The 19918-nt window shown below is 39.0% G+C and overlaps 1 protein-coding gene across 1 annotated transcript; it reads right to left on the bottom strand.

The window, feature by feature from the left end:
* Window positions 1-9705: 9705 nt before the first annotated feature.
* On the bottom strand, window positions 9706-18823 carry atad1a (ATPase family AAA domain containing 1a). Its single transcript, XM_061278990.1, has 10 exons — window positions 18723-18823; window positions 17685-17907; window positions 17503-17601; window positions 16913-17033; window positions 14032-14232; window positions 13512-13618; window positions 13256-13345; window positions 12858-12908; window positions 12602-12774; window positions 9706-11849 (listed from the first exon to the last, which is right to left on the bottom strand). The coding sequence occupies exons 2-10, from the start codon at window positions 17853-17855 to the stop codon at window positions 11720-11722; spliced, it is 1143 nt and encodes a 380-aa protein (XP_061134974.1). The 5' UTR covers window positions 17856-17907; window positions 18723-18823; the 3' UTR covers window positions 9706-11719.
* Between the last annotated feature and the right edge of the window lie 1095 nt (window positions 18824-19918).

The raw sequence follows: 19918 nt of genomic DNA, 5'->3' as shown, positions 1-19918 counted from the left end.
AATCATGTTTTGGGGTCATGACATGTTCACTGTAAACCGAGTAACTCATAGTCAGTAAGTCATAAAAAGGCTACGCTGAGCTAAAGGCTGACACTGCCTTGTTGTGCAAGTGTCATAAAAGAAAGCTTTATTAATTTTGGATTCATTAAACTTTTAAATTAAAAAAAAATCTAGAGGGTCAACCCTGAAAAAAGCTAAATCCATGATCTGCAAAATGAAGACACAGCTATGTCATTTAGAGTCAGAGTCAGCTTTATTGTCAATTCCTTCATGCAAAGACACACAAAGAAATCGAAATTACGTTTCCTCCATCCCACGGTGACGAGACAGAGTCCACGAGTAACATACAAGTAAACAACGGGGGAGAGAGTTCAGGACCCCAAAAGCCTGGAGATCACAAACTTCGCCATAGGTGAGCAGTGCTTGCATCCCACCACAGAGCTTTGGCTTCATCTTCGAATATTTTACAGTAAATGTTTTTTTAAAAAGCAGAAAAACTACCGTATTTTCCGCCCTATAAGGCGCACCTAAAAACCTAAAATGTTCTCAAAAACCAACAGTGCGCCTTATAGTCCAGTGCGCCTTATATATGGACCAAATTCCTAAATTTAAACTGGCCCAAAGCATTGTGTCATGAAATCAATCATAAGTGGCCCGCTGAAGACGATGAATCATGACTCAAAAAGACTATGGATCATTATTTTATGATTATAAAGTAATTTGTTCTGTCTGAAGTTGAAATAAAAAAGATAAAATGGATAAAATTAATGGTGCGCCTTATAGTCCGGTGCGCCTTATATAAGGATAAAGTTTTAAAATGGGCCATTCATTGAAGGTGCGCCTTATAGTCCGGTGCGCCTTATAGGCCGGAAAATACGGTAGCTAAGAATTGCTTTTAAAATGTTTGCATGAAGGCTGTTTCATTCATGTGTTGTTTTAATTTTCTGTTTCCCTAATTATTTGGTGGTGCTATACTTTTATATTTTTTATAAGCTATCAATTCTAAAGAATACAAGTTGCACACGTGTGTGTGCGCGTGTGTGTGTGTTTGGATCTTCCACAGAACACCATTAAGCTTGTACCGCCTTTGCTTGACAACCTGGGGGGGGGGGGTTAATGTGAAGGCTGTTCTTCAGCCAGACACTTGATGTTTCATTTAGTTTATTTTTTCTGGTGACCTTCTTTGCTGACTTTCAACAGCAGTTGATGAGTGTATTCCATCAATCAGCTGCGACCTGCATTGATCTCACTTTTGTAATGTCGCCTGCTAAAACTCCACATGGAGACCTGGGCAACATACTGCGAGAGTTTGACTACTGCTAGGTCAAATCAATGACGCACTCAGTCAGTATCGTCTCCTCACACGGGGAGGTAGACAAAAATCAGAAAAACAACATCAATGATGCTTATTTTGCAGCACATATTTAAATAGAATAAAAGTGCAGTCTAATAAAATAAGATATGGAACATCCAAAAGGCAAACAAAGGGGCAAGAGAAAATTAATAACAAATTGCTTGAACAAAGACTCAGGAAATGAAATATGAGGGACTCATTTTTGAGAGTGATGAACCATAACTATCCATTTGCTTAGCCTCAAAAAGTATTAGCTTTTTTAAATTCACACAGAGAAGGCTGAAAGGAAGCTTATTTAACTGGCAAGAAATTAATTACAAAAGTTGTAGGTCCTGTTCTCATCCCATAGTCATGACATTTGAAATGGATGTGGTTGACCTACTGTAAAGAAACGCTATGGAAGCTTAATAATTCATTTGCATCAGTGGCCTTCGGTTCAGCTCTTGACAAAATGCCACCTTGACAAACAGCATCATTGATGCAAAAAGGACCCTTGGACAAGTTTCCCTCGTGTAGTATCCGGATTAATTTCCTTCAAGAAAGAAATTGTGCTAATGAATAAGGACTCTTTTGAAATAACTCAATAACTTTGAGGTTATCACTGACCTAAAATAATTTTAGCATTGTAGGCATCTCTTAGACATAATTCTTTGTTATAGAGTGTTCACAGGACATCTCGTACCCTTTTAATCTGCCAATGAATGATTGACATGACTTTGCCAACCGCCCCTGTGTCTCTCTAGACTGGACTGTCTCGACAACTGTTTGATGGAGCGGCATGACATTTGCTGCAAACACTAGCTGATCTTCGAGAATCAATCCCAATGACATTAGGCAGCTGCTGGGTATGAGTGAAAATGTCTTGACATTGCTCCAAACATTCATGATGAGATTACTTTCTTTTATACTTCGGTCAAAGACAAAATTAATTTTCTTCAAATCTACGATATGACGGTATATTGAATGAAGGGATGGTAGTTAAGGATAAGTCTAGCCGTTGAGAATAAATACGTCATACAGTGCATGACAAAAAATTCCCTCACGTTGTTGGACTGCATTGACAGTAGCTTCGATTATGGCAATCATCAGATCATTAATTTTCTCTGTAATGCGCAGCAAAGTGAAGCCTTTTGATTTATTTTTGTTGGAAGCCCATTTCTCTCACAGGGAAGGATAGTTTCGTGAAGCATGCACAGCGCTTTAGTTGTGTTTACTTTTGTCTGTGGTCATGAGAAAAAAAAAAGAAAAGCTTTCGACAGGCAAATAAAAGATGGCCTCTCAATTTTTCTTTTCATCACACAATACAATGCGCCAGAAAGGAAATGAGCCCATTGCTTATAGCTTAGGAGTCTACTAATTGCAGAGATGTTTTTGCAATTTACCTACAATTTGAGCATATTGGCATTCATCTCATTATTCTTCATATGAGAGGGATTATATTTCTCTGTTGTGACGCATGCCTTCTTAAAATGAATGTGGAGAAGAATCATGTGATTCCTGCTACTCTGAGGGCTGTGTAGGCTAATGTGCTGTACATAGAAAGACAACATTCTCATTTGTAGGTGAAGTGGAAAATAAACTGAAAAATAATTAATATCCAATAATATCTTGATAGCTGTCGTCACTCTACTTTGAGGGAGCACTCTGATCTTTCGACCACATGCAGAAAATAGAGAACGACAAGATTCTTTACATCTATGCCACATATATTGCAACATTCATTTTCTCTATGAAAAGAAAAAATTAAACAGTTTTCTGGAAGGCGTCACTGAGAATCAATTTGTTGGTTCTTGCTGGAAAAAATGGTCCAGCATTCATTGTTTTGCTTTCAACTTGACCGTTTCATGGTGTGAAAGACAAGCCGAAAATGTGAGAGCCATCTTGATAATTATACGGGAGGTGCTTAACAAATTATTGGACATATGAATAGCCCTTTTCCCAGCGTAAGTCACATATTCGCATCAGCGCCGAGACCTAAGGAAAAACAACATCTTGCTGCAATAACCGTGTCTCACTTGACATCAGCTCATCCAAAGTGGAAGTGAGTCATAATATCTTGCTCTTGTGTCGGTGGAGAAGAAACAAACAACATGATCAACCCCTCCCCTGAATGAATAATTAGTCATCATCATCCCATCTCCGTTCTAGCAGTGGCTGCTGCGCTTTTGTCCATTTCTGCATGATCCTAGCAAGATGGGCCACTTTTGACAAGACTCTATACAAATATGAGAATCTGTGCTGCAGTGGTCCGGCACAGCCTTTCCCAGATTCTGATTAGCTCAACATGGTCCTAATGTTTCTTCTTCCTGTGATGAAGAAGAAGTGTGAAAGCGGGGAGGGAAGGAAGGAAATGTATCTTGGGTAAAATGAATCATGCCATTAGAAATGAGGATTTTCCTAATTTGCTTTCTTTCATATTTGAGTGAAGCATGGTGGTGGAATGATTTATTAAATAGTATGTACTACTACTACTACTATTAATAATATTAATAGTAATAACAATATGGTATTAAAAATAATGATGGGTGGCTTGATGGCCAACTGGTTTGCACTTGACAGTTGAGGTTTAGAGTTCAATCATGACTTTGGTACGGATTTGGCATGTTCTCTGCTGTGCCGACCTGAGTTTTCTGCGGGTACTCTAATATCCTCTAACATTCTCAAAACAAAAATGGGAGGTAGATGAGGCATTAAGAGCGAGTTGGAACAAACTGATATTGATATTTTGTTGGCCAGTGTCATTGTGTTTGCTCAATAGGGCACCTGCTGGATCTTACATCATTGCACTGTAGGCAACCTGCATGTATACATTATTGGACACCTGCTGGATCTTACATCATTGCACTGTAGGCAACCTGCATGTATACATTAACACAAACACAATCAAACAATAATAATTATTTTTTGATTGTGTTTGTATTGCGTGTTATTTTGTATTAGTCTGTTTCTAGAGGTGGGCATACCGTCCCAGAGACAGAAAAAAGATTTGTGTATTTATGCAAGAGAGACACTTTTCAGTTACTCTGTCAGCCAAACTTTGGTCATCATTTTGTGTCCCTGCAGTGTCTTACTAAATAATTTCATTTATTTCATTTTTATTTTTGTTTCAGGAAATAGCAAGGCAACACAGTCAGTGTCATATTACAACAAACACATGAGTAACAAAAATCAGTAAGCCTGAGAGGGGAAGTGGGAAGGAAAAAAAAAATTCATAAAGATTTCATTCCACACAAATAAAAGAACAACAACAAAGAACGAATGTGAATGTTATTATGAAATTTGTTATTATTATTATGTTTTATGAAACCTCTCCCATTATCTTCTCATTAACTTCTTCAAGGATGACAAAAAAATGAAAGCTGTTTGCCCCAGAGAAGAATGACTCCTCAGCTTTAGGTTGGCAGCCGATATTTTGTACAGCAGCACAATAACAGACTTGGATTTCATTCTACACTTGGCTACAAAGCAAATCGGGGTTAGAGTAAGCCAATTTAAACATAAAACTTTTTGTTTTAAGGGTGCAAATAAAAACAAGTGAATTTGAGGCTTTGCAAAGCTCTTTGGCAGCTATCATATGCGTAGATACTCTGATGCATGCCACTATTTTATTCAAATTGGGGTTCTCATCTTTCGGACTACAACTTTTTTTTTTCTCCAAGGGAGTCAGATTGCACTGCTATTTGCACTATTCAAGGAAAATGAACGCTCAATGGCGTCTGCACATTTTGTTCAGAGATGCTGGAAGGGCTGTAAATTACTGAGGTGAGGCTACATTTTGATCTTGCTTGCAGTTTTAACACTGCAAAGTCCCCACTCTTTGTTTGATCTTCTGCCCTCTGGGAAGAGGTACAGGAGCCTGCGCTCCCGCACCACCAGACTCACCAACAGCTTCATACTCCAGGCTGTTAGGATCCTGAACTCTCTTCCCCCCTTCTGCGTAGTGTCCTGTACTTTTGCGCTAAATTCTGACTGTCTGATGTATGCACACTTGCTCCATTTGTGCTCCTCTTATTTATTATGGTATTTGTTTATTCATTATTTATTCATCACTCTTATTTATTCATTGTTTGTGCATTCTTGTTTTTATTTTTTTGTGTTGTTTGCTTGTATGTTTATTGTGTACTATATCTTGTCACCGTGGGATAGTGGGAACGTAATTTCGATTTTTTTGTGTGTCTTGGCATGTGAAGAAATTGACAATAAAGCAGACTTTGACTTTGACTTTGATTAAATGTGGTGCCTCAGATGTAGCTCTTGGATATGAGATCAAGGTGGCACAAAGTGCAATTTTAGTCAAACCATGCAGATGACTCGAGTGCAGTGAACTCGGCAGTCAACAGCGGTTTATGAGACAACTGGCTGAAGTAATAAAGCTACCAATTCAAGTAGAAGCCATAAATTTAAAAGGGTCAAACTATCTGTGAGGGACAGAGGTGAGCATCAGGTAACACGGAGAGAATACGTTAGGCTATAAAATACCGGACACGATCATGACAAGGCCATTTTAGAGGACATGCACTCCTCAAAGAAGTCTCCAGAGAATATGCTTACTGATTCATTTTACCCAGGACATAACCTCTTTCAATTCTTATCCTTCGGTTGGTTCTACTGAACTCAACAATTTGGATGTGTCAGACACCATTTCTGACTCCGCACAGTCACACTGGTACTCTTCAGAGGGATCACATACGGACACCAAATGTGATATAACCTTTACAGTGGAACTCAATTTTAACTCTAAACTTTGGAACGCACGCTCAGCCTCATAATATGTCCATGACACTCTCCAATTGCATCAGCAAACAGAGTAGACTATCCTCGAACTTTGCTCTCAACGCAGTTACAGCTGAGAGTGCAGTAAAGGTTGTGCATAGGCAAAAAAAAAAAGTAAATAATCACACACACTCTGTTCAATTACCATATTCAGCTAATGCAGCGGTTTTTTTTTTTAGGACTAAAGCAGATGATGTGCAAAGTCAATCGTGTTTCCCAACCTGGGATCGTGAGCTCATTGCAGGGTCTCGGTGGAAACATTCAATCGTTTATATTTGGGGTGCAACTAACTTATAGTTTAATAATTGGTTAAGCTGTTATTTTGTTTCAAGCTCAAATAAAACTTCACAACTTTTAATTTCCATCCCTTCATAACATTATCCTAAATTGACAATCCACAAAGAAATTAAGATCCAGTTAATTAGTCCTCATCAGGGACTGAATAAATTAGACAATATTTACTAGTGAGAGAGACTGATTTGGACAATTTTAAATTACTCAAGGTCTCATCGTTCAATGATTCTCAAAAATGTTTTTTGATTCATTCAATAATCAATCAGTTGTGGAATAATCGTATTAACTGTAATTTATTTTCAAAACGGTAAATATTTTCTGTCATTCCATAAACCCAGCAATAAAATGTTATCTGTGGCACAGGTGTGTATCAGTTCACGAGTCTCATTGAAGCTCAGATGACTGATCAAAAGAGGGTAAAACTGCCATGGATGACCTTAATACGTGTGAAATGAGCTCATTTTTTAAAAAATGTTATCTATGAAAATATATGTACATTAATTATTTTGGTTCCTTATTGGTTTTTAAAGCGTATATTGATTTTTTCATTCTCAAGGCAGTTCCAAGTACAATGTTGTGTTTGAACTTATCTTCATTATATCTAAAAGGGTCCGTATGGGCATGGACGCAATTCTTCTCTTCTGACCATTTCTCCCCTCATTCTTCTACCAAATATTTTTCTCAGATCATGCAGCTCCTGAGCCTAGGAGAAACAAAGAGACAAGGCTGTGCGTTAGGCAAGGAGAAGGAGCCAAAGCAGGCAACCACCCAGCAGCAAGACTGCTATCTCCTCCTGAATCAGTCATCCTTTCTCAAGGGTTTTTCCTTTTTTTCCCTCCAAATTGTTCTTTCCTTGCCTTGGGAGATTTTTACCAGGGGATGTTGTTGATCTCTGTGAACTGTGGGTGGAGTGAGATATATACGTGTATATATATATATATATATATATATATATATATATATATACAACAGCAACATATATATATATATATATATATGTGTGTGTATGTGCGTTTGCGTGCATGAAGAAAGTCTAGCTTCAAGATTCCACACAGATTACTGAGGAAGGCTGATGTAGGGCAAAGCCTCACTGCCGTGTAAAGAAATGTACATTACAGCTGAAAAATCTCTGACCCGCAGAGGCTGCTGCTGCAAGTGCCCTCGGGATGCAGGATTTCTAAATGGGGGTGGCATACAGCACCCACGCGCAAGGAGTTATCGGGATGAACCAGGATGTATTCACGTTGATATGAATTCATCCCGTGAGTCACAAGTTTCTCTATTAATAATAAGAACATGCAATGCAAGAATGCAATGAAAGACTCGACTCAGTTTTAATTGACACAGCCGAGAGGAAGGTACTGTAGGTGTCCGATGTACAAAATCGCAACCTTTCAGGATTCACTGACAAATCACTGTGCCTAATAATGCAGTTTTGTTCTGACACTTTAGTACCCACAGGGTGTGTTGAGCATAGCGTGCAGATTGACTTCAAACATTTCATAAATTCAGATGAGTTGGCTTTATTTGTAAATGTCAGCATTACGTGTCCTAGTTTTCTTCGTACAGCGACAGATACATTGTTGTGCATTAATTGTTGCTTTTTTTTTTTTTTAAATCGGTGATAAAAAATATAGCTTTGAAGAAAATCGGACAAATCACCCACTGTCCTCCTACCCAACACCTTTCAACTTTGTTCTCTGAATCTTATTTGCCAGTGTGAAGCTTCCCATTGCGTACTTATTTGATATTTCTTTGCAAAGGATCTCCTCCTATTATTAGACGGCAGCAGGATATCATGCTGAGAGTGTGGCTAGGGAAACAGCCACTTGCCGATTTCTTCGGAATTGCTCAAACGCATTTAAAACCACTGGAGCTTTTAGAGCAGCGTGATCAAGAAGACGATCTGATAGGAAGAAAAAGTTGAGACTGTAAGACAAGGGCTGAGTGCTGCTGTCAAGCCTGCTATGGTCAGACAAAAGTGGATCAATCAGAATCTAAGCTTTCCACTCCAGAGAAATCATGAGATATCAAGCCAGCGGTGACAGATGAAGAATTCTTTCATCAGTGTCTGGATGCCATCCTCTCAGGGAAAAGTGTATGGATGGCAAGTGTCACTCCCTGTATATAAATAGGTCCATGTTACTTAATCTATACGTAAGGGTAGTTGAGAATTTAAGATCAGAAACACAACGTTGCAGAAGGTATGTGGAGAAAACCATTGCACTTTGCCTCATTAAAGACAGAAGGGTAAATAACACCTTACCATCTGTTCATGCAACAGGCTTACGCATTACGCCTGGGGGGGAGGATGTCTGTCAAAATGATTAACTGCATTAATAGGTCATTACGGATGGTGAATTAGCCCAAGGTTCTTACATAGACGGTAGAAATGTTCATCATTGAAACACATTCAGAGACCTAATGGAGCCTTGGTTATTTGTGATTATCATGATGTTGATACGCTATGACCAATAGGTATTAGCATGCTCCATTAGAGAAGTAATTGACCGTATAAACTTGGTTCCTATTAAACATTCCTTTGCATATGGATGAGAGAATAGAGCTGGTTGGTGATGCAAATCACTTGTTGCTTATATATTTAATCACGCCCCATCATTTCTTCCATATGAAAACGCCAGCGAATAACTGTCTGACAGTGTCAACAAAAATGTCGTCTTTTTAAAGGACTTTGGCCAAAGGGCTACGCCGCATCTACAACATGGCACTTTTGCAATAACTTTTCATCTCCCACACTAGGGATAGTGTGAATTAAAATTAAATCGATATTAAATTATTGCAAGTTTGATTTGATTCACCAAACAAAGTAATAGCTGTGTGAATTCATTTTAGCAAGAGGGTGATTATTTGAAATAGGTTTAAGGGCAATCAAGCGCATTGCCCGTTGTTCGTGCCAAAATTGATTTTGATCAAACAAATACTGTTTATGCTCATGACGCTCAAAAGCGATCGGGTGAGGAGATGAGGAGCAATTATCAGCCGCCGCAAATTGCTGCTTCCTGGAAGGGATTTTTTTTTAATTCGCAGGTAATTAGTAATTCCCGACCTCTGACCATTTAGCCAGACAGCTATTAGTACCTCAGACTGTAATTTTGAGGTATTTATCCCGTCAAACAGTCCTAGAAGCGTGAGTGTTTTTTGTTAAACAGTACTAATGGAACAATGCAGTGATTCAGACTTCAACAACTTGTTTCTTAGTTCGGAAAAACCAGCGGAAACATACTGAAGCAAATAAAGTACTGTGCTATAATCAAGCAAAATCATAATTATTAGGATGTTTATTTGACGAATAACAACAATGACACCTTTTATTTTTTACACTTTGTGTACTTAATAAGAATGCAGCTTTGACATTCATAAAGCCTGACCGAGGTAACATCTCAACAGGGGAACATTTTAATTAAATAGCTTGTGATCAACATAAAAACTTGATGTGGTAAGACACAATTACAGGTTTTCATGGAAACGGTTGACATATTAACTGTCATCTATAGTATTCTAACCACAGAAATACCTCATCATCAATAAATAAGTCCCAAAACAAAAATCTGAGGTATAATCTGGGCACATTAAAACCTTAATGCTACAAGGAAGATAAAAAAAACAAAAAACAAACAGCCTTTCAATGTCAACCTGCTTTGGTGAAAATCAGTGCAACTACAGCGCCCCCTGGTGTTTACTTTGAGACACACACACACACACACACTAATGGAGCCACGTTCATAAATCTTTAGACCAGTGGTTCTTAACCTGGGTTTGTTCGAACCCAAGTGGTTCGGTGAGTCGGTCTCAGGGGTTCAGCAGAGCCTCCACTGCAGAGATCCGAACACACCCGATTTACAAATGTGTGATAACGCATATCTTAACTGGTCTCGCAAAGGCAACAGCAGAAGTCACACTGATTTGCAGGTATGCAGTCTGTTGTGAGTTCCTGAATTGTGTTGGCTTCGTTCTTTGAACAAGGTACTGTTCATGCACGGCTCATTTTGTGCACTAGTAAAAAAAAAACATCTTTGTCTTGAGTTTGAAAAAACATTTTATTTTTCACTAAAGAGGGGTTCGATGAATGCACCTATGAAACTGGTGGGGTTCGGTACCTCCAACAAGGTTAAGAACCACTGCTTTAGACCAAATACGAGATTGTAAATGCATGCAAACATGAAATGATACATCAAACGTGAATTGTCAACCCCTTCAACCCTGCATTTAAATTCCAAGCATTTCCGTTCCAAATCCAAAGACGCAGCAGAGTGGTGAGCGGCCACCCAATATTATCAGTATCAATATTGATCAATCGCATGGTGGAAAAACTTGTCATTGACTATGTATATGTATAGGTGTGTGTATAAGTATATAATGTATTTGACACACATAATATATATATATATATATATATATATAATATAATAAAAGATAATAAAAAACAATAAAAGAAATACATTTTAAAAACAAAAAACAAAGATGTATGGGAAAGTAAGCGATGATAATTGTTAGATGTCTTTGTTATAAGTTTAATGGGATTTTTGGACCACTAGGAAACACATTGCTACATTCAAAAGAAGGGTGCAATTTCAAAATACTTTCAGACCGAGAAGTGCCATTAAAACACGTCTGCCCCAGTATACACAATCCGACTTTTATAACTTGATTATTTATTATCATTGTATAGCTGGTATAGAGCAGCAGATGGTATAGAGCAGCAGGAAGTATGTTGTTCAATATCGTGCGTCTATCACCAAGGATATGTTCCCAATGTGGTTCACCCGGAGATCATTTACATAAAATCACTGCACTGGCAGATCGGCGATAATGCGCCGTCTTTTAGTTGTTGCCATGACTCACAATTTAGAAACCAGCAGGCTCATTCATATGCATCAATGTTCATCAAGTTCTCTGCATTGAGATTTTAGGATTGAATGTGGGTGTGAAGAATTTATTTTGGTGTGCTAACACCCTACACGGAGGCTTTTTTTTTTTTTTGAAAAACATGCATGACGTAGCAAGTACATATAACTAAAACACAATATCTGTTTCTGCTATTATTGTTATACATCATTTCATTTACTGCTTGTGTGTCTTAGGTTTGAGAAAACATGCCCTATTTCAAATCGCAACAGCAGGTACAACTGTTAAGTTTTGTACACAACTCAAATAGGGAAGAGCCACAAACCCAGTGCTGCCTCCGGTTCAATGCACAGAAGAGACAGGTAAAGACGAAAAAGAGTGTGTACCTGATGGACATCAACGAGAACAATAAAAGAAAAGCTTGAAAGATGTTCAGTCCAGTGGAACCTCGGGAACAGTAGGTAACATGGTCGCCGTGCCTCGTTTGGACTCCCTCATCTTGTCCAAGCCAAATAGTAGGTCGAGCTGGGTGATTGGACGCAATTTATCCTCATTCATGGATCTGCAGCACACAACATGAAGTGTTACTAACAACACGCAGTCAGAGATATGAACAGTACACTTTCCCACAGCTAAGATTACGCCACATAAAATCTAACGTTGCTCAAAACAAGACTAATAATAAATACTGTATTTTGATGAGAATGAGAACGAAGATGCAATGGGAAGGAATGTAAAGGAACAAACTGAAACGCCAATATCCATCCACACTTAACGTGCGACAGATTACAAGGCGTACTGTGATTTGTTGAGAAAATTGAAGGATTTTAGGTATGAATTAAGGGTTGAAAAAATAGCAATAATCTTACACAGAGGATAAAAAATGTGTATTTGTGTGCAAAAATATCCACTGCTGAAAGAAAAACGTAAGTAAAAAAAATGTCCTTAGGATAGTTTGTTCTATGCGCCTCCACTAGTCCAAACATAGTATTCCAATTAATATTACATTCCCGTTATGTGAATTAAGCAGCATAATCCACCTCAGGTCGTTGCCAATTTGCCACTTGCTGTCGACTGAAAACAACATCACCATGCATAAGGCAGGGGTCTTCAATCATGGGGCCTGTTTCCTGATTTGTACGTCTCCCTGCTGCAAAGAGTTGACTTTCTTTTCAAGGTGTGAGCATTGAACTACAATAATAAACCTTAAGTAATCATTCTCGATTCATGATTTCATTTCACGTCAAGCTTGGATTTGAGACCGTGACTGTTGTGGCAAATTTTCCTCAGCTGAAATGATGGTGTGGCTCATACATTTCCTCTTCCTCGATCTCTCCTAACTGCTGAGCGATCTGCCTCATCTGTTCCTTGCGGACGTAGTCTCGAACTCTGTACATGGCGGCATCGCGGCACAGTTCCCTCAGATCGCTGCCCGAGTGGCCTTCTGTCTTCTCGGCTATCTCCTTCAGATTAATAGTGTTGCTCAGCTGCCCAACAGAAAGCAAAATGGTAGCATGACAGAATTGTTGTCGGGCAGTCTTTTGATTTTTGCATGCACAAATCATCTTACATTTTCTTCTGCTAATATCAACCGCAGAATGTCGTGTCTTTGTCTTGTGTCCTGCACAACAAGGGAGACGATTTTGGTCAAATTAAAAGAAAGCACAAGGTTTGTGTGAGCGGTCATGGTATCACCAAAATCCAAATGAACATTTTAATATAATATGTACACTGCCCTTTATGGTTCTGTCATTTAACAAAGTTATTGTTTACATTTGTTTGTGGGTGATTATGTGATTAGCTTTTTCAAGCAGGGCAGCAACTGATAAAGAGTTATTTCTGTAGTCACCATTTCATCATTAAATAATGTGTTTTAAAAATATATTTTAAGGTAACTATGCGGTACAACATTCCTCAGAATATACAATATTGCTCGTATTGAACATGCTTTTGCAAGGAAGTTCATACAGGAAAGCCAACATGAAATGTGGTGGGCATTCTGCGTAGGATAGCAGGATCTACATCTTGTGGTCGGTTTGTCGCCCCCATGACCATCACCTGTAATTGAAACAATGATAGTGTGAGCCCATGCTAATATAGCATGCAAGATAACAGCTACATAGTCGGTGATTGACAACAACAAAGATCTGATGCTATTGCAACTCCAAACAGACCCAAGCAGCTTCATCCACATTACAGTGTGAGTAAGTGCTGGTGTCTTTACTTGAGTGGCTGAGGAAGTTTCCAGGCCATCCCACAGACTCATGAACTGGGCCTTCATCATGGCAGTGGCCTCGTGATCAAGGCTGGAGCGGTTCCTGAGAAATGAGTCTGGCAAACATAAAATCAAGCACTCCTGAAGTTCAAACTGGGTTTAATAAAATAATGGTAGCATCAGACAGACCTATTTTTGGATTCTGGAGTATGCTTTGTGTGGGTAGTGACTCAAAGCAGCAGTTTAGAAGATTAAACCTTTCTTTCCTTCTTTCTCGTTCTTTATTGTTTAGGGACTGTAATGAGGTCCTTGGGGGAAAAAAGGGTGACTAGAAATGCAACATCTTGTTATCTATTCCCATGTGTTCAAGTTCACAGTAAGCATGACCAATGTCGATATTAGGGCCCTCATCATATCCGGCACACGATGAGTGACAACATATTTCACTATATGTACAGTATTTATAAAAAAAAGGGAAACATTTCTCAAATGAACATGTGCTGCAAGCCATCCTGTTTGATCCACTTACCAATTTCATCAATAAAAATGATACACGGTTGTAGTTTGGCCGCCAACGAAAAGACGGCAGCTGTCAGCTTTTGAGATTCGCCATACCACATATCGGTCAGCGTCGACGCCTGCAGGTTGATGAATTTGCAGCCAGACGCTTTGGCTGTTGCCTTAGCAATCATGGTTTTCCCACAGCCTGGAGGACCAAACAATAAAACACCTGCAAAGGCAAAATAGTAACAAGTCTGAGTCAATTCAAATAGAGAATATTATTTTGTTGGGCTATTATGTTGTTCTTTAAAAAAAAACATTCTGAAGATGAATGAAAGAGGGGTGCACTGGTTAGCACGTCCGTCTCACAGTTCGGAGGTTGCAGATTTGATTCCACATCCCTGTGTGGAGTTTGCATGTTCTCCCAGTGCCTGTGTGAGTTTTCTCCGGGTATTCCGGTTTCCTCCCATATCCCCAAGGCATGCATGGTAGGCCGATTGGGCACTCCAAATTGGTCGTAGGTGTGAGTGTAAGTAGGACTGGTTATTTGTCTCTGTGCGCCCTGCGGTTGACTGCCAACCGGTTCAGGGTGTCCCCTGCCTAGTGCCCGATGACTGCTGGGATAGGCTCCAGCACGCTCGCGACCCCCGTGGGAACAAGCGGTACAGATAATGGATGAATGAAAGAATCAATGAATAAATAAATACTATACAACTAAGAAAAGCCACAGCACTGTTGCAAGAAAGAAAGAAAACAAAACATTACAGCTTTCTGGGATTTTCAAGAAAGCAACATTATTTCCAACAACTTGCAGCACTGGGAATATTCTTTCCCGAATTGATCGTACACCCATTAGATGTAGCTTGGCTCCCATGAGCATACTTTCACCGAATAGATAAACAAAGCTTGGAGGCTGAAAAGGGAACAAGTCTCCCAGAGCGCTAATTTCAGAGGTTGTCTATTTCCTACACAAAACTTTGAGGCAAACAGGCACAAACAAAAAAAACTCACGAAAGAAATGTATTTTTTGACTACATGGCGCGACTGAGGTGAATTTTTGAGGCTGATGCTGTTTCTGAATTGGCAGTAAACAATTACGATACCCGACTAATCAGCCAATTAATGTAAAAATCATATGATACATTTTATTTGTTGCGTCACTTAAATCTTACAAGAACAAAGATTAGAATTGTAGGCAGAATATTTGACTAGCGAGAGTGACAGACAGACATGTCTACAGTATGTGTTGGCCGTTTTCAAGCTGGCACAGATGTTAATGTCTCAGGAAATATGCTCATTGATGGAGTCAGAGCTTCATCGATTGGACAAATTGCGTAAGGGCATTATTCTGATTGACTCCATCAGTGAAGAGCATTTTCTCTTTCATAATCATATACTATCACCGTTTAATGTCTGGCCAATTATAATTATTTTAGAAATGCTACTATCGCCTGATTTTATTTGACGTCCGTTTAATCGGTCAGTCTTTACTTTAATCAGATTCCAAAATGTGTTTTTTTAAATTGCTTTTGGGCCCAGGTTCCCTCACATAAATGCTGTTGTGAATGAAATAAGCTCTTTTTCTATTGCAACCCAGACCATTATCACTGTATGAATGAATGGCTTTAGTAACATTGTAAAGGTGCCATAGGTACGTTACGTAAATGTCAACCATTCATACGCAGTGATACGAGTGGATATAAAAAGCTGATATACCCTTGCGCGAATGCCAGGCTTTTGTGGTACAAAAAAAATAATAATAATGAAATGAGGAAAAATTATTTTGGGACTTTTCCCACCACTAACCTATAACCTTTGCAAAAGCTGCAATAATGTGGTTGCACAAGTGGTACTGTTAACCAATCATATACAAACTCATATTCATGAAAGTCAGCAGACCACCAATAAAGTACCTCTGATTAACTCAAAATAAATTTCAGTTGTTATATGCCTTTGATTACATTTTGTGGTCACAGCACAAGCCATGTTCTGCAGGGAGCGTCAGAAAGATCTAATTGTTCAAAGGATTCAGCTCTGAGAAGGGTACAAAAGAACTTCCAAGGCATTAAATATCAGTGTAATGGGGTTTGTACTACATCCGCTGAGGTTGGCAAACTTTGAAGACAGTTATTGTGGAGCCAGTTATTGAATGGAAGAAATATTACAGTGACATTACCAAAAACTGGATGCGCCTTCAAAATTGATGAAAAAAATGAAACAGCCAACAGCCAGGCAAAAGATGCTGCAGGAATATCTGGCAAATACTGGCTCTTTAGTACAGTTGCCAATCATCAAGTGTTTAAATCGTGGTAGTTGCGTGATGACGCCCATTTAACATGAACTTCAATCTGATTGGTTAATTCTAACACTAACCACATCCTCAATTATAATGGGGTGTGTACACTCGTGCAACCACAGTATCACAGTTCTTTTTTACTTGACTTTCAAATGAGCAGATCTAACATTTGCATTTGATGCTATTTGGGATGGATTTAAGATGTATATTTTGAGTGATGGTATAATTCAGATGACTTGGCATAATACATTCAGTGTCAAAAGAAACAAAACTGCGTAAAATCAGGAAACATTTCAATGCAATTTGACATCTTTCAATTGTATGCATATGATGTGTGTCGGATATAGTATAAGTGAAGCGTAAATGCACTGAAGAGCTACTATAGCTCATAAACATATTAGAAAACATCTGCTATAAATCTATAAAACGGTAAAACTGTGGCCAATTAAATATGGTCCAAATACAGTCCACAATTTAACAATCGACATAACTGCTGACAACAGCAAGTGTGATACCTTCATTTCAATCAATGGGGAAATAAGTGTGTTGAATTCAATTAACAGATTATAAGAGATTGTCCATTGTCGATCTGTTTACAACATGAAAGATTCACCTTTTGGTGGCTGAAACAGTCTGGATCCTGCCAAAAGGTGTCTTTTCTGAAAGGGGAGAATGACTGTGTCTTGTAGCTCATTGATGATCTCATCGAGACCTGCGATGTCTCTCCAGGACACCTGCAGAAAGACAAAGTACAGTTAAAAACGGAGCATTTGGATAAGATTCACAATGTCTGCGTATACTATATGGGGTAGTTCTTATGTTCAGACAAATAAATAATTATCAGATGTTACCTGCTGACAGTTTCGACTGTGGCTCCAGTCTTCTTCAGATGCAGATTTTTTTTTTTTTTTTTTTGTCTGAACAAAAGAACTACCCTATATAAAAGCTGAGCATTTGTCTATGCAAGGGCTATTAGGATATACAGTAAAACTGTCCGGCCACTTAATTGCGTTTGCTCAGAACGAGGACTGAGCGATTTGTGAACACAATCAAATTGCAGTTATTTCCTCAGTATTGCAACTGCCATTGCAATTTCTTTTAATGTGTCTTTTTGCTACTTCTTCCAGAGAGGTTATGATTTCATTGAGGTCTCAAGAGTCATTGTTCTTGATGAGAAGGACATATATGGATTATAACCATTACCTTCATAGTTTGTGGATCCACTAGTTGTGATGCGATGTTCATCTCATACTCAGTCAGTTTGACCCCTTCAACACCAATCGTCTTCATAAGCTGTTCGGCCTGGGAACACAAGGGCTAATCAATATTGGCCCAGATGCTGCACACTTTGTTTTAGTTTTAACAATGAGATAAAAGACAACTACCCTTTTCTTGGCTTGGCTTTTCTGTTTAGCAGTCGGGTCCATTGCGTCTACAACCCACTTGATGCTATAGTAGGTGGCTGCTCCAAAGATCGTCAGCCTCAACAGCATGCCCACCACCTCATTCCTGGTCAACGGCCGGAACAAAGCCTCTCGAGGAAGATCTTTCAGCATCTTGGCTGGCCAATGTCAGTCCATTGACTTGGTGAAGTAAATAGAAGTATAACTACGGAAACAGACATGTAAAGTTTCGTCATGCAGGGGTCACTAATCTTTTTTTAAAGTCAGTGCCCATTTTTGAGTACTGATCAATGCAATGGGCTACCAGGTACACTATTTAAATAACAGCGGCTCAACTTACCTTGAATTAAATAATAAATAAATATTGTTCATATATGTGAAGACACTGATCATTCTAAGGATTTATCACAACAATGAGGAGAGAAACAATTAAGATCAGAATGCAACATTTTTGTTCCGTAGCTGCCTTCCATTTTCAGACGATTACTTCTTAAAAATTCCAAGGAAATCACAATGTCCTATCACTGGCGAGCTATTTTCTTTTTAGAACAGGGCGGCAGGTGTCTTATGTAGTTTGTATGTTGGTGACCCCTGCTGCAGCGAGCCACAGCTTGCATACTGTAAAGCATAATGAATGCATTGCGTCTAAAGTAGAATGTATTTATGTATCAAACTGCTTTGGCTAATCCCATAATTTTACGCTTTAGTATCTAGTCCTAAAAAAATAATACAATGCATACACAGGATAGTGATTCGTATAATTATAGTACATTGAATTGAATAGATTATAAATTAAGTTCACACGTTAATTTCAGATTTATACAAAAAAGCGGTGTTCTACATTTGATCATCGTGGAACGGTGTAAGGTACATTTAGGAATTTTAAAGTCATGTGCACCACTGGATACACCGTAACCTTGCATCAAAAGCCGCATGCGTCATTGTCGCGAGAGCACGTAAACATAACTCAATCGTTTTCATGCAACGCGGTACACAAAAGTTAAACGATGCCAAGCTTACCAAACAAGATTAGATGATGTAAACACACGGGCACCAAGAGTGCATCGCGAATGTAAGTCGGGCAGAAACGTGAACTTTAACTCGTTCCGGGTCTTTTCTTGACGCTCTCTTTATTGGAACAAAAAGCGGCCACTGGGTGGCAGGAAAAGAACGGATGTTAATGCTCCTCTGGTCAGCACCACGGACAGCGTCCATATACAGCATGGCGTGTGGCAGGAAAAGCACGGATGTTAATGCTCTGGTCAGCACCAAGGACAGCGTCCATATACAGTATGGCGTGTGGCAGGAAAAGCACGGATGTTAATGCTCTGGTCAGCACCAAGGACAGCGTCCATATACAGTATGGCGTGTAAATGAGAGAGAGAGAGAGAGAGAGAGAGAGAGAGAGAGAGAGAGAGAGAGAGAGAGAGAGAGAGAGAGAGAGAGAGAGAGAGAGAGAGAGAGAGAGAGAGAGAGAGAGACAACCAGATCATTTTGTCTTCCCTTTTCAATTAATTGGTACAAACTGTTGTTAAACGTTCATCACTGTTTGCATTTTACTCATTTCCATCGCTGCATAGTGGAGAATCCCAACTGTCTTCTGAGCAGCTTTAAAGATACGGCCGTAACAAATGGGCTTCCCTCAAATTCAATTGATCACACACGGGTCAAAGTGATTGTTAATTGTTCCTGATTGTGCAATGATTGAGGAAATGCTTTAACAGATGGCTGTTTTGTTCAGGATTTTCATTAGGAAAATAGATGTAGGCTGCTGAGAAGAAAATAATATTAAAATCCTAAAAGATCAGTATTTCTAATGGATTACTGAATGGAGGTAGATTGAAAATGAAGCGGTGCTTCATAAAATACTTGTTTTAGGTCTTATAAGCAGTGGTCAGTACTTTTAAGACTCTTATTCTTCTTCTTTTCAACAATAAAGCAAATATTTTAATTAATTTGCAGTTGATAATATGCTTCGTAAGAACTCATAATGTGTCTTGTACAGCCCAATCAAGATGTAAAATATCAATTGTGCACAGACTGAGCTTCAAGGATCGAGCAACTGGAAATCCACACTTGCTAAAGAAAATGACACAACTAGTACACACACCTCCCGCTTTCAAAATGCTTCATAAAAAGCCTTAATCCCTCATATGGCACTGCGGCATGCCCCAGGAGATAGTAGACAGGCAGCACCACGTTGACGGCTCCGGGAA

The sequence above is a fragment of the Syngnathus typhle genome, linkage group LG5, assembly GCF_033458585.1.
Source record: "Syngnathus typhle isolate RoL2023-S1 ecotype Sweden linkage group LG5, RoL_Styp_1.0, whole genome shotgun sequence".
NCBI lineage: Eukaryota > Metazoa > Chordata > Actinopteri > Syngnathiformes > Syngnathidae > Syngnathus > Syngnathus typhle.
The sequence above is the reverse complement of the archived record's forward strand: the minus strand, read 5'-3'. Positions and strand labels throughout refer to the sequence as shown.